This window comes from Bubalus kerabau, chromosome 1, assembly GCF_029407905.1.
Source record: "Bubalus kerabau isolate K-KA32 ecotype Philippines breed swamp buffalo chromosome 1, PCC_UOA_SB_1v2, whole genome shotgun sequence".
In the NCBI taxonomy this organism is placed as follows: Eukaryota; Metazoa; Chordata; class Mammalia; order Artiodactyla; family Bovidae; genus Bubalus; species Bubalus kerabau.
In genome coordinates this window covers 73,207,651-73,222,339 of record NC_073624.1, presented here as the reverse complement: position 1 = coordinate 73,222,339, position 14,689 = coordinate 73,207,651, and the positions used below count along the sequence as shown (strand labels likewise).

At 34.1% G+C, this 14,689-nt stretch overlaps 1 protein-coding gene across 2 annotated transcripts in view; it reads right to left on the bottom strand.

Moving 5' to 3' along the window:
• Positions 1–14,689, bottom strand: part of XPOT (exportin for tRNA) — a 169,136-nt gene that overhangs the window by 18,139 nt on the left and 136,308 nt on the right. For both annotated transcript variants that reach the window (XM_055579549.1, XM_055579554.1), the window contains 15 exons: positions 13,204–13,260; positions 12,302–12,371; positions 11,398–11,616; positions 10,371–10,555; positions 10,101–10,269; positions 8,747–8,983; positions 7,603–7,641; positions 7,409–7,471; positions 6,279–6,403; positions 5,754–5,898; positions 5,477–5,596; positions 5,036–5,130; positions 4,393–4,462; positions 2,077–2,315; positions 876–1,161 (listed from right to left, as the gene is read on the bottom strand). In XM_055579549.1, coding sequence (XP_055435524.1) covers positions 876–1,161; positions 2,077–2,315; positions 4,393–4,462; positions 5,036–5,130; positions 5,477–5,596; positions 5,754–5,898; positions 6,279–6,403; positions 7,409–7,471; positions 7,603–7,641; positions 8,747–8,983; positions 10,101–10,269; positions 10,371–10,555; positions 11,398–11,616; positions 12,302–12,371; positions 13,204–13,260 — 2,119 coding nt within the window. The remainder of the gene's footprint in view (positions 1–875; positions 1,162–2,076; positions 2,316–4,392; positions 4,463–5,035; positions 5,131–5,476; positions 5,597–5,753; positions 5,899–6,278; positions 6,404–7,408; positions 7,472–7,602; positions 7,642–8,746; positions 8,984–10,100; positions 10,270–10,370; positions 10,556–11,397; positions 11,617–12,301; positions 12,372–13,203; positions 13,261–14,689) is intronic.

Below are 14,689 nucleotides of genomic sequence, written 5' to 3'. Positions count from 1 at the left end.
GAGACCCCGGTTTGATTCCTGGGTTGGGAAGATCCGCTGGAGAAGGGATAGGCTACCCACTCCAGTATTCTTAGGCTTCCCTTGTGGGGGCTCAGCTGGTAAAGACTCCGCCTGCAATGCGCAAGACCTGGGTTCTCTCCCTGGGTTGGGAAGATCCCCTGGAGAAGGGAAAGGCTACCCACTCCAGTATTCTGGCCTAGAGAATTCCATGGGTAGCAAAGAGTCAGACACGACTGAGTGATTTTCACTTTCACTGCTAAATTAAAAAAGAATTTATACGATTGAACTCTGTGAAGGCTTTACATGGCCTTAAGCAAATTCCTTAACTTCTCAGTTAAGGTGTCTCAGTTTCTTCATCTATAAAAGAACAATACTTAACTTCCAGGGTTGTTACAAAATTCAAATGAATGTATAAGAAAATGCTCAGGACAGATTTTGAACATAGAAAACACTATGTTAAGTGTTAGCCACATTTCATTAGCCAGCTTATGCTTTGCTTAAATTTCCTTATACATAAAACTGACATTGAATTACTTTTAAACTACTTGGATACCCAAATTACAGTGCTTTTAACTTATTTGTTAGACATTTAGTATCCAATGCTGTTTCATTTGCTTTTCTAAAACACCAAACTAATAGTATTCTTCTGCGGCATAGAACAGAAAAGATCTATTCTTATTAAATATCTATTGATCAGGCCCTGAGTGTCAGGGAGTATTGTAGACATTGGGATGATAAAAATATGTATGATCCATGCCCTCAGATAACTCATACTTAAAAAAAAAGTCAAATGCTAAAATATATCTAAAGAGAAATACAAAAGTCAGGAGATCTTAAAGTCAGGAAATTCTCTGACCTCAGAAGGTGTATGGTACCTTAAATTTGGCTGTAATCTGGTTGATAAGAGGAATGAATTCCTGGAGGTCTTTTGCTTCACAATCTTTGAGCATGTGTTCTGAAGCAGATGGAATGAAGGGAAGGACTTCTTCCTCTAGGCAAATAATCATGCGATGAAGGAAAGTGCGGACTCCACTCCTGAGAATATCTTTTTGTAAGGGACAACTGAGAGCTGGCAAGAATGTCTGTAAGCAGTCCAGGTAAACTTCGGAACAGCCACATTGCTTCACAGTCTGCTTGTTGCTGAAAGCTTTGCTGGTTCGACTACAGAAACAATGATCAGGTAACTGGTTTTAAGTTTATTCTTCAAGTGGTTTATGGAGTAATAAACAACAATGCACAACAAATTATAAAACTGACAAAACAAAGCAGCCAATTCTTTATTTTCCATGTCACAGTTATGTCCACTTTCAGTTAATGGTTGCTTCCAGTTACCATTCCAGAAAGGGCCCAAGTTAAATGAATGAAATGTAATTGATACAATCTCTCAAATGTGAGCCCACCTAAATATTTTGCTAAAATCCTGCTGACAATATATGCAGTAAAGAGGAAAAAATATATATTTACTATGAATAGGCTATACTACACAAACTGTAAACCACCAATTTACATTAGAAAACAATCTTAGAATTGAGTTATTTATACAATATCTCTAACATAAGCTTTTGCATGGAAGTCTTCTATAGAGCAATTTCTCTAAGTGCTTCTAATTAAAAATCACAGTAACTTTCATACTGTTATTCTTTACCAATAAAGAAGTATGTGTAGAGACAGAAACAACAGCTTGGGTGGTTGGGACACAATGCAACAACTAATAAGAAGCCTCAGCACCTTCTCTTTAAGATTCCATAACAGATCCCTTGATGTCATTGGTATATATACTTAAGCAAATCTCCTTAAATACATTATCAACTTAAACCAGAGAAATCAGAGAAGTTAAGGATTTAAAAAGATGTCAAGTCAGAAATCCAGAATGTTATGAGATCTATTCCCTTCTTCAGCTAAATCTCCTAATTTAATGAATTTAGAAAAGAAATGTTTACACAATTCTCTGGACAATCCAGTTTCGGAAACATGACACACATGCCCAATTCTAGAAAAATCTAAGTAAATGATTCTGTATATACTGAGAAAATCACTTCGCCAATTTAAATGCCAATTTTCACCAATCACACTCACCTAGCAAATCCAACAGCATGGTTGAGACAGTCTGCTAGAGATGCCTGTCTTTCTTCGTCCTGTGCCAGCATCAATTTTTCCAACAGAATTTTAAACTTCTCCATGAGTGGAGTCAACAGATTCCTCATTAATGCCTGCTTCCGCTCTGCTGGATACTCACTATTAACAATTAGCACTCCAGCTGTCTCATAGATAAATAATTGATCGTCGCTGCTCAACAAAGACTGGTAACCATTCTCCTAAAATGAAATTTAGTCTTATTTAAGTTTTTCTTTGTTCAGTTCCTCCCATTTAAAAGTAAAAGAGGGAGAGAAGATGCAATCTATCACATCAACTCATTAATAAAAAGAAGATTGAGTACTTGTAAATAAACTGAATTAGAGGTCAAAAGATGAGGGGTCTATTGAGACGACTTCATAAATGGTCGTGTAATGTAATAGTTTTCTAACTTGTTTTACTTTTATAAAATTTATCTGTTATTAGGAGGCTAAAAATCAGTTATATAAAGTGCTTTGAAGGTTAAGACAAATGCCACACAGATTAATATTTTAGTGTTTAAGATTTAAATAACAACAAATGCCATGTAATAAACACATACACAAGTTGTTACTTTTGCACGTTTGAAAATAAGACTGGAAATAAAAAGAAAAGATCTTATTCAAGTGTAAGCAAACATCCATCCATACATTGACCCATTTTACTGCTGCTGCTGCTGCTGCTAAGTCGCTTCAGTCGTGTCCGACTCTATGCGACCCCATAGACGGCAGCCCACCAGGCTCCCCCGTCCCTGGGATTCTCCAGGCAAGAACACTGGAGTGGGTTGCCGTTTCCTTCTCCAATGCATAAAAGTGAAAAGTGAAAGTGAAGTCGCTCAGTTGTGTCCGACTTTTAGCGACCCCATGGACTGCAGCCTACCAGGCTCCTCCATCCATGGGATTTTCCAGGCAAGAGAACTGGAGTGGGTTGCCCTTGCCTTCTCCCAGTAAGTTTTATTATTTTTCACATTTATGCAATCTGAGAGGACAGGGGGAAGGGGAAAATATCAGAGGCCCTTCTACGTCTAACACCAGAACTCCCTGTTAAGAAATTATTTACAAGCCTAGTCTTAAAACAGATAAATTGTGTGGAGGCCTTATTATGTATTTATATATATATAATATATACATATATGTAAAATTTCCAATATCCATAAATATGGCATGGCTAAATATGGCTCTGTGAAAATCTTTTAATATAGATTTCTTTAGTATGTAGGCAAATTTAATCATATAATTCATTAGTAACCTTTCATGCAATGAAATATGTATATATTATATATATGTGTGTGTGTGTATATATATATACATAAAAGAATCTTTTATCTTTTAAAAGAGAACGTCCTTATTTAGAAGTAACTAAAACACTTATTAAGTAACACTAGGACCAATCACTGCTCTAGGAGTTGAGATCATAAAGTTAAAGTTGCTAGATAAATACACAGTATTTATACCCCTACTAAGCAGTCAATATTCAGTAAAACCACTGTGAATCAAGTCTTTTTACACACTAAAAAAAGGTTACAGGTATAGTACAAGTTCTTGTTTCCATGTGCAATGAGAAAAAGAAAAAATTTCCAATATCCATAAATATGGCATGGCTAAATACAGCTCTGTGAAAAAATCTTTTAATATAGATTTCTTTAGTATGTAGGCAAATTTAACCATATAATTCATTAGTAACCTTTCACACAATGAAATTAACCCATATACTTATTTTAAAAAAGAAAATATTTTATGTTTAACATTTTTCAAGTGTGGCTCCATTAATAACTCTCACCAAAATGAAAAAAAAAAAGTCAATGTCAGTAGTTTGCTGAGATTGCCAGTATTTTACACAAAAACAGATATCAAAATGTGCTTACAAGGTATCTTTTAAAGATTACTTAAATCTTTCTAGTGAAATAAATAACTGAGATATTCAGATCAAGCAGTGTTTAAATTCTTTTTACCTCAAGCCAGAAGTTTAACAATAAAATTTCAGTCTACTATAAGTTACTGAGAATGGCTCGTGTGATCACAGTACTAAACAGAAGAATTTTGAAACTGAATATTCCTTCTCCAAAAAATACTTCACTGGCATTTAATAGTACAGAGAGCAGACCATATCTCACACTGCTAAATCTTATCAGTCAAATTTTGATTCCCTTCTATTTCTTTTTTCCTCTTTTATTTCTAATACTATGTTTGTTTACTATATATCTCAACAGAGTTTTAGTAAATAGATCTAAGCCCTACATGCCCCCCACCCCAACTTTCATTTAGAAAGAAAGATACTTACAGGTGGAGAAAGCTCTAATAAATCTTGTATTCTATTCAGAATATCCTCAATGAAAGGATTCATTTGTTTACTGAATAAAGGCAAAAAGGAAACCACAATTACAGAAATAATAGTGCTTGGAGAAGTGCTGAAATATCAAATTCCTCTTTAAGGCAGAACTAAAAAAAACGTTCAGTTCTAAGGTAGTCACATGTCACCATTCAGACTAGCTATAATTTTTTTTAAATTACAATATTATAACCTAAGAAAAAGTAGCTTTCATACCTAAAAAAATGGTACTAGCAAAAAACAATATGACAGATTAAGTTAAAAACGTATTTCCAAGGAATATCATCTTTAGAATTTCAAAGAAACCATATAGTTTTACTATCTACAGCAATAAAACTGTAAAATAACTAATGCCATTAGTAATGACAAGTGTTACATATAAAAATATTCAAACAAATCAGTTTAATAATGAACAAAGTACCTGGCTAAAGAGAAAGAAAAGAAATCTTAGCACAATACAAAAAGGAACATTTTTTTTAAAAGCCTAAGAACAGAAAGAACTAAATCTACCAGAGGCTCTTAGATAATAAGCTACATCTTACTTAACAATCTTAAAAATAAGAATTAAACATAACAGCCAAAATGTTTTACTTACTTAAGAGATTTAACAAATCTGGAGAATAGGTAAGCGGTTCTGCTCCGGACTTTAGCACTAGAGTGCCGCAGACCCCTGTGATCTAAGAAAGCCATCTAAAGAAAGAGAGACACTTTTACTATTTCTGTACTTATTCAACGTCTTTTATTGCTAATGTCATGACATGTTTTTGTTCATATCGAATTTTACTTTTTAGCTCTGGAAGAGAGGAACCAGGTACACGCAAGTGAGCCTATGCTACACATAAATAGGTCCTCGAATATTTGTTTTAAATAACTGACTAGACACAAACTCCATTTTAAAGAAATGGAGGAGTTTTAGCATGTTCGGGAGTTTTTGAGAGCTCTGGAAAAAAGTGATAAAAGAAAGAAAGAATACTATCTGTTCATTAGCTGAAACATATGGAAAATAACAAAAGCTGAGTGTAAAGTGTATACTTACTAGTACACATGGAATGTGCTGAGGTTCAACTGTGAAAAACTTTTCATATCTAACAACAGTTTCGAAGAACTCCAATGTCACAGATGTATGCTGATAGGAGCTAACTCCTGATGTTACCAGCTAGAGCAGGAAAAAGTTAAGAAATCTGTCTTCATTTACTGCAACATCAAAATGTCCCTGTAATAATGTATATTAAACTCTAACAATTAAGAAACTCACATTAGCTTATATGAAAACAGAAAATTAGGTTCAGAATAAGTTGTATTAGTATACTTACAGTTCGCATCATATCCTGCAAAGCACTAGCTTTTGAAACATCACCTGAGAAGTGAGCACCATGAGATACTGGAAGAGCTTCTGCCAACATATACAACAATCTTATTGCCACTTCAACTTCCATAAACCGTGTAGTCTGCCAATTCCTACCAAGGTATAACACATCACTGAGATCTGAATACAAACCCTCTGTACAACTAGTGATGCACCAGATAAAAAGACACCAACAAAATCCTCTTTAATTATTAAAAAGTCACAGCAATTGTTAATTCTGCCAGGGAACATAATTCATATCACAGAAGTATAAATAACCAATGTAATCCATTTTATTGTTTATGTTCTGAAGAGCAGCATTTCCCCCTCAAGGATCAAGATAAATTAAGGAGTCAAGTGCATTGTTTTGGAGATACACATAAGATCTTAGTAAGTAACATAAACAAGTAAGTCATGTGACTCACTTATGGTAGGCCACCATCAGGGAGAAGAGGAAAGAGGTGACTTGTTAGAAAGAGACGAACAAACTTACTGCAGTGTAGAACTGAACACTCTGCGAACAGAAGCCAGCAGTAACTCTGGTGAAACTTGAGCAAGCCTGTCCAACAATAACTTCAGTTGTTTTCTATATTCTACAAACATGGCTTCATCTTCACCCTATGGTATTTTAAAAATTCCATTAAGAAACTTAAAAGACCTTAAGACACATAAAATTGTGAGTTCTCATTAGTTTTTTATATTTAAAAATTTAATACACTTTTATTTTTTCATAAATATTTATGTAGGAAAATGCAGTAGTCTTTCCCCTCCTGCTCACAAATAATTATTTCCCAGACCTAGACTATGGAAGCCTAGAGCCAGAAACAGCACAGGGAGGAGGTTAAAATCAAGAGTCATTATAACAGAAGAGAGTGACTGAGGGATGATTAGGCAAACACCAGATAATGGAAGGCTTGGAAAACAAAAGCAAAAGTCTAAGCCACGATGGGTTCACATAGGGCTTTATGAGAACCTTAGCACCTTATGTATACTCTTTGTATCTTACTGTCTACTCTAAGAACTGTAATACTATCACATGATTAACGATACTATATGTAATGAACCTGGCACTTTGCAAGTGCACAGTGTGTTGGTGATCATCACCAGTATCCTCGTGTAGTTCAAAGTTTCTGATGTCTGAAGTGGGTAACAGAACATTACTGAGTTGCCAGAAAGCACTCATGACACTTGTGACTGATGGAAAGCTGACTCAGACAACCCTGGAGAGGACTTTAACCAGAACAAATCCAGAGACGGTGAAGTGCCTCATTCCCACTCTCCCATAGACAATTACAATCTGAGGTCCACCAATTGGGCCTCAATTCCTCTCTTATTAAATATAAAGTGAAATATGATCACGAACAATACTGTCAATGTTTTACAAAGTTCAATGCTACAAAGTGTCCTTAAAAGGGTCATTTTAAAGAATTAGAGGACAAAATACAAAAACATGAAGAATTATGAAGTTTCCATTAATCTAAGAAGTCATCAATATAAACAAGACTAATTTTTAAAACACTTCTTGTCTTAAAGGACTCTAAGATACTCAAAACTTCAAATACTAATCTGATGTGGGTACATAATAAAATTAAAACTGTTTTCTCCTCAATCCAAAATTCTTACCTCATTTTCAAAATTATATTCTTCATCATAGGTTAATTTTTTCATAACGGCCAACATGATTGTCTAAAATTAAGAATAAAGTATCTTTTGTCAGTCTCTAAATTCATGTAATTTTAAGTTAGGCTGTATTTCAAGGCAGACTGCAGATACAGAGTCTACTATTGGTTTAAAAGAAGTAAAAAGAAGTCAGTTACCTCTACGTTAGCTTTTTGTCGATCTGAAAGCACTGTAAGCTGTTGAAAAGAAAGCAATCATTTATTAGGTTTCCTAAAGTAATACTTGCTTATCAAAATATTTTTCTAATCAGTTAGTATCTTTTCAAACATGCACATAGCTTTTCTGCAGGGCAGTTTGATAGTACCTTTCTATATGTGAAATGTACCTAATCTAAAATCTATCAATTTCATTTCTAGTAAGTAACTTGGTGTACAGGCAAAAACATGTAGATAAACTTGATTTTTAAAGATACTTATAAATGTACTCAGCAAAGCAGCAGATTACAGAAAGCAAAGTATGTCTCACCTTGTTTTTAATTAAGTAAGGCCATAAAAGCCTAGAAATCCACTATGAGATACAGTGGGATTACCAATAGTGATTTTAACTTTCTTCATACCTTTTCACATTGCCTAAAATTTCTTAAAGTATGCATGCAGAAACATGTTATAACAGAAGCTAAACTCAGTTTGGAAAAATATTATCTTAAGCTTGACTCAATTCAACTAAATTAATGTAAATAAAGTAGGCATAGCTCTCACCTAATGTCATAATGAAAAGTTATTAATTCTTTAAGGCTACATGTATAATATATGAGATTCATACCTTCTACGTTTTAAGTTCTATTATTGGCAGCAACTCTCTAGGGGGAAATTTTTAATTATAAAAAAACTTCATAAGAAATGATGCATATGTAATTAAAAAAATAAACTATCTTTAACAAAATTTCTACTGTATTTAAAAACAAACACATGGGACTTCCCTGGCAGTCCAGTTAAGATTCTATGCTCCCAAGGCAGGGGTACAGGTTCAGTCCCCAGTCAGGGAACTAAGATGCCACATGATACAAGGCCAAAAAGAAATAAACACAGATTAAAAATAAAAGAAACAACCTAAACCTATAACTAATTCTGAAGCTTTTTAGTCTAGTGAATTTTAGAACCTGGCCATTTATGTTTTCCAGCTAAGAAGTTCAAAGGAAAGAAAAAAGATGAAAATATACTCATAATTAACAGTAAATATCATTAGAGTAGAACTGAGTATCTTATTTTCATTTTCTTGTATTTTCCAATTCTCTATGGCTTTTCTATATTATCTACAACAAAGATTAACATAAGGACTTACCTGTTTCAAAATATGAAGATAATCGTAACAAAATCCAATAATGTTAGAAGAGATGTCATCATCCTCATGAATTAGGAGCTGCAACATCAGCGCCACCTTTGTTTCAATAGCTTGCAGTGCCTCCTGAGCATTCTTGATATCCCCATTTTTAATTAATTTTGTCCAGCTAACTATCAATGACTGTCCCATTCCATTGACCAGTTTAGAAAACCTGGCCAGGAAGTCAACATCTTCCTCCTACAAACAATACGGATCTCAATTAAAAACCAACTACCTGAGAGGAAAAACTCTAAATTTCAGAATGGATCAAGTGCCAATTATAGGAGTCAATTTTAAACTAACATTAGACATTAACAATACTACCATTTTGACTGGGAAGTTTTAAGAGTCTGAATTCTACTGTTATTATCCACTAACTCTCAAAATAACTATCTTTAATGATTATAGTCATGTAGACATTGCCAAATTATAAAAGTTTAAAAAAAGAGATCTGTGGTTTCAAAACCTTCTCTCTAAACTGATGAATTTAGTAAATACCTTCTAATAAAGTTAATGCTGCCATATTATGCTTTGTGCAACAATTTACAACAGTCCTTTCTGACACTATTTAATTTGAAACTCAACTACACCACAAAGAAATAAAACTGCTATTAAAATAACCTGCCTAAAGTTAATTAGCATTAGTGTTAGAACTTAAGATCAGGTTAATTTTCATTAATTATCCTTATGATGTTCTCCTACAGAAAGATTTTTTAGCTTCACCATTTTAAGTTTTTTAATAAGACCATTATTAGCAGTGTAACTGGCTACACTTTGTCAGTTAGGAAAATACCAGAGGTATACTCCTGATATATCAACAATACAAAGACTTCTTAGTAATTCTTTACCACTGTCACAAGTAAAATTAAAAGTAAAAACCTTCAAATTCAATTTCTAAATTATTAATTTACCACACTCACTTGAGCCCTAATTCTGCTGAAGCTAAACTCTAATAGATCAAATGAATATGATGAAAATATAACATTTATAATGGAGTCTAGGTCAAAATGCACTGCCATGCTTCGTAAAGTGTGGTCCATGAAGAGCTGTATCACAGCATCACCTGAGAGGCTATTAGAAAGCACAAAAGTAAGTACTATCCCAGATCTTCAAGTTTAAGTCTGACATAATCCACGGTCAAGGAAAATGTTACACATGACATTACGGCTTTCTGGACAGTGTTTCACTATTATAAGCCCAAGGAAGTTTCTAACGCTTAAAAACATAAATAAAGAAAAAGGAAAGTATATTTAAATTACTGCCTATCCTAGTTTGTTCTAACAATTTTCAAAACATTATACATAAATTTACTGACCCGGTCAATGCTGAAAAATCCAGCAGACTGTAACACTTGACATAAAGATTCTACCAGTTTCATTTTATCAACAGGATCCATTCCTTTATTTACAATTTCAAATAAACAATCACAGGCTTCTTCCCGTAGAACTTCTATTGACATATGACCTAGCAGCATATTTATAAACCTGGCAATGGAGAAACAAAAATTCTTACAATATTTTCAAATTCATGAGTTTTACACACTATATTCTGCAGGTTTCTATTCTTAAAATACAGATTTACTTACCTATCATTGGCTATAAGGGATAAATCTATCCAAGAGACATAAGCCCCAACTACTTCAAGGCACTGGCATGTCACTTCTGAATTGGTATACTGATAATTTTGTAGGATTTGGTACCATGATTCCACCAGGTTTGGAATGCACTGTTCCCTCATGGTATCCTTTATGAGAGTATTCCTACGAGCCTCCTAAAAAAAAAAAAAATACCCTATGTACAATCAGATTACCTCCCAAGCTAATGTTTGATATCCGTATAATAGTAGCACATAGTAATTTCCTCAACACTACATTCCCGACTTGTTAACACATTCCCTGCCGGTACTTCCTATTTATCTGCCCTAAAATCATAACCTGTGATTCTAATTCTTCCTTCCATTTTACTTAGACATAATTTATTAAACACAAACTATAAAAAAAACTGCTTAGAAATTTTAACCGTGAGATAAAAGTTATTTCTCAGTATTATACAATTTAAGAGAACAGCAATAATGTAAACAATATTCTTTATAGATGTCATATTTAACACACAATAACCTTAAATTGTCAGACACATTTGAATTAAGCTATTTCCATTGTGTTCTTTAAGAAAAAGGAGAAAGTTATATTGGGTAATAAAGAAATAGAGAAAGACTAAGGTCATGGCCTATGTGACTAACTGAGAATACAGAAGAACCCAGCACTGGTACATAGCAAGGCTTTTTCCTCAGTCAGCAACTATAAAAGTAATATTAAATATAGGCCACATTTCTCTACAAATTCATAGGAAAAAAATCGATTTGTTTATTCCACTAGAGGAAGTTCCTGTCTGGTTAAAAAAAAAGCTAAATGCTCTAATTTCACCCTATACCTGGGGAAAAAAAACCCCAATTTAAGTTCCTTTGTAAAACAAAATTCAAAATGTTGAGCAAATTTATAAGTATTCCTAATAAAGTTTTATCAAAAACAAAAATTCCTTCTTGTTCCTTTTATTATGTACCCATTATCTCTTGCAGTATCTAAATTAAAAACTTATTAATAAGATGTTACTTGCCTCTGAGGTGTGAACCACATCACGATCCACCAACTCTGAATCAATAGCCATGAGAATTCGGAGGTACAGATCTACTCCCCTTGGATTTAGGTCCACTACTGAGAGAATGTCAAAAAAAAACTTGGGCCATTTAGTGAGATACTCTGTAACAAAAAGCAAGGCGAAGACTTGGGCAGCTTTATTTCGTATGAAGGTCTTCTCTGGTTGGGGATTCAGCATCTGACAAACAGAGATACAGTTCATAAAATTAAATGCAAATGGAAAAGACTCAAACAGTGTTCTCCTATTTATCATTAACAGGCAAAATCCCACTAAACTGCACCATGATCTACAACAGCTGTGCAGCAAATATGCTTGAGAATTACCAAAGTATTAAAGTTTCATGGGCAGAGTTTTAGTAGTTTCTATAACCTTTTCTAAGAAGAAAGCAAATTCAATGATTTTTCTTCTAGCTGCTTGCTCTGTAAGATAAATAAATATTCTAGCTACACAAATGCTTTAATATGTTAAGATTAGCTAAAATTAGTGAAAAAAAAAAATACTGTGAATAAAGAACTCTATTGGCTCCTTTAAAAAGGGCTCTTTGTGAAGAATCTGTTCCAGGAGGGCTCACCTTAAGTGTGAAAGTTGACTTTTGTCTAGTAGTTAAAATTATATTTTAAAACCAAAAGTTTCCACCATGTGTCATAGAAAGAATGACAGCTTCAATTACTGATATAATTTCAAGTTACTGCTAAGTTTTTATCACTTGTTATCTTCAAAGCCAGCACTTTCTAAAAAAGCTACATGATCAAATGGAGGATAAATGAGTGACATTTTTGAGGTGAAGTTGCAAACTCTTCCAAAAATAAAAACTGAAATATCTGGCAATTTGAGGTATTGAATGTAAAAGCTACTATTTTACCTGAGCTTGAAGCCAAGATACGAGCGTCTCCCTAATTAGTTGTTGTTGAACAGTAGTTAGTTCTGAATATCTGTTCAAAATACATAAGAAAAACAATAATGGTAATATTTAGTGTATGTGGTTTTTAAAAAGTAATGGCCTCTTATATTTGAAATAGAAAATTTGTATAGCAATCACCTAAAATTCCCTATGATAAATTGGTAATAATTCTCATTACCACTTTAAAGACAGGGGTGGGAGTGGCTGGAGGGGTATCAAAATTTATCTTATCAAGTTTTATCTGCGGTCCAGTTTATGCTAAAACAAAATGGCAGCTACACAATTTTTCAAATGAAAATAATGGTCTCAAGGCTATGGTCTCAGGTCTGTGATTTACAGAATAAATTAGGAGGCAAACTAAGGATCCCTGGGGCAGCAATTCACTGTTTCTGCTTAAATTAGGCAGGGGTTTTTGGAAAAGTCAATGGCAACCCACTCCAGTGTTTCTGCCTGGGAAATCCCGTGGGCAGAGGAGCCTGGCGGGCTAAAGTCCACGCTGTCGCAAAGAGCTGGACACGACTGAGTGACTAAACAACAAGGCAGGGGTTCTAAATGCAAGTGCCCATACTGCCACTCAATTTAACAGAGAGTGGTCATGCAGTGATACAGGCGTGGTGTTGCCGTATCTTTTCATTCTTTCCCAGAGAAACTGGAATTTAACTTTTCCCTGTGTACTGACTCGATTCTTTTATGTAGCCAATGAATTTGGCATTTTTAAAACACCTTGGGATAAATCAAAACATCTCAAAGCTGGATGTGACACATATTGTCAATTTACAGCCTATGTTATGATGTCCCCAAAGAAGGAAAAACTAATTTCAAAATTAGCCTCTCCCCACAAATCTCAGTGAGAAAAGCCGTACTTGTATTTAACTTGATGTTCCAGTACTTGGAAGCAGAAAAACTTAATATGATCATCACTGAAAAAGAAAAAAAAAGAAAAATTAGATAAGGAGAATATGAATTGGGGAAAACAAATCAAAGGTAAATAATAATGAGTAACTCAGTTGAAAGTGTCTCAAACCAGACCTTTGGCTTATTGCTCTCAAGTGTTACATTCACATCCATTTGTAAGCTAAGAGAACTTTATATAATATTCAACGGAAATCTGACAAACAGAATAATCCCAAATTGAGATTCACTTTAAATACATACAGTCCTCTGCAAACAGAGAGCACTCCCCCCAATTCTAGATGTTAGGATTCCCAAAGCAATTCTTACATTTTATAACAGAAAGGACAGATGTAAAACGACAAATGGTAGAACAGCCAGAGGCTGAGTCAAGTCAGAGACGGTCACCAAAGTCATACTTAAACAAGAGAAGTCTCCTAGACTGGCAGTCCAGCCCCGAAATGCACAGAAAACCAGGTTACAAATATATTGCCTTAGGGATTCCCTGGTGGTCCAGCGGATAGGAGTCTACACTTCCACTGTATGGGGTATGGGTTTAGTCTCTGGTTGGGAAATTCAGATTCTGCATACTGCATGGCGAGGCTTACAGTTAAAGAAAAAAAAAAAGAAAGTAAAAACAAATATATGACCTTAAAAAGGGGTGGGGGGAGTAAAAATCAATATCAATCCACTGTCTACTTCTAACTGTCTCCCTAGGAGTGACAACACAGATACAGTGGGCTAGCTACAAGCTCTGACCAAGTCCCTTTAATGAACAACAATGTTCTTTTTAGACAGTTGGCTTGAGTCAGGCATAGTCAAGGAACAATCTTTCATATACAAAGCTAACTATAGTCAATGTAAGAATAGAGGTATTGTCTTCATTCTGATTACATCCCTTAACCCCTCCACCAAAAAAAATTCACACTTAAGAAAATAAAACCTCATTTTTAAAAGTTTTTTTAAAAGTTACATTTAATTAGCATCTTTTCTAAGACCTTAGGGTTTCTATTCTTGTCATGGATTGCACTGAAGCTTAAATTATATAAGAATGAAATTTTTCACTCAAAATATAAACTACAGGGAGGCCTTAATTAAAAGCCAGCCTTCATTTACTCTAAGACATATAGATGTTCTTCAAAATTAACTTTCACTAAACTGGAACACTTGCTTTCAGCTATAAAATGTAGTGACTGATACTCCCAGCATGCAAGAAATCTAGGTAGGAATTCTCACTGACCCCTAGAAACTTATTTATACTCCTACTAGCAGAGTTGTTTGTTTACAACTAGTCAGTGTGCTTCCCCCAGTCTCACTAGGTGCACTGTACTTCTTCTACATTTAAGTAACTTAACTAACTACTATATAAAATAATGCAGTGAGTATGATGAGTTTCTATTTTTGTAAAAATTAAGTTGAATGCTTTAGAAAGAGTTCATAGAAAGTCACATTGCATGG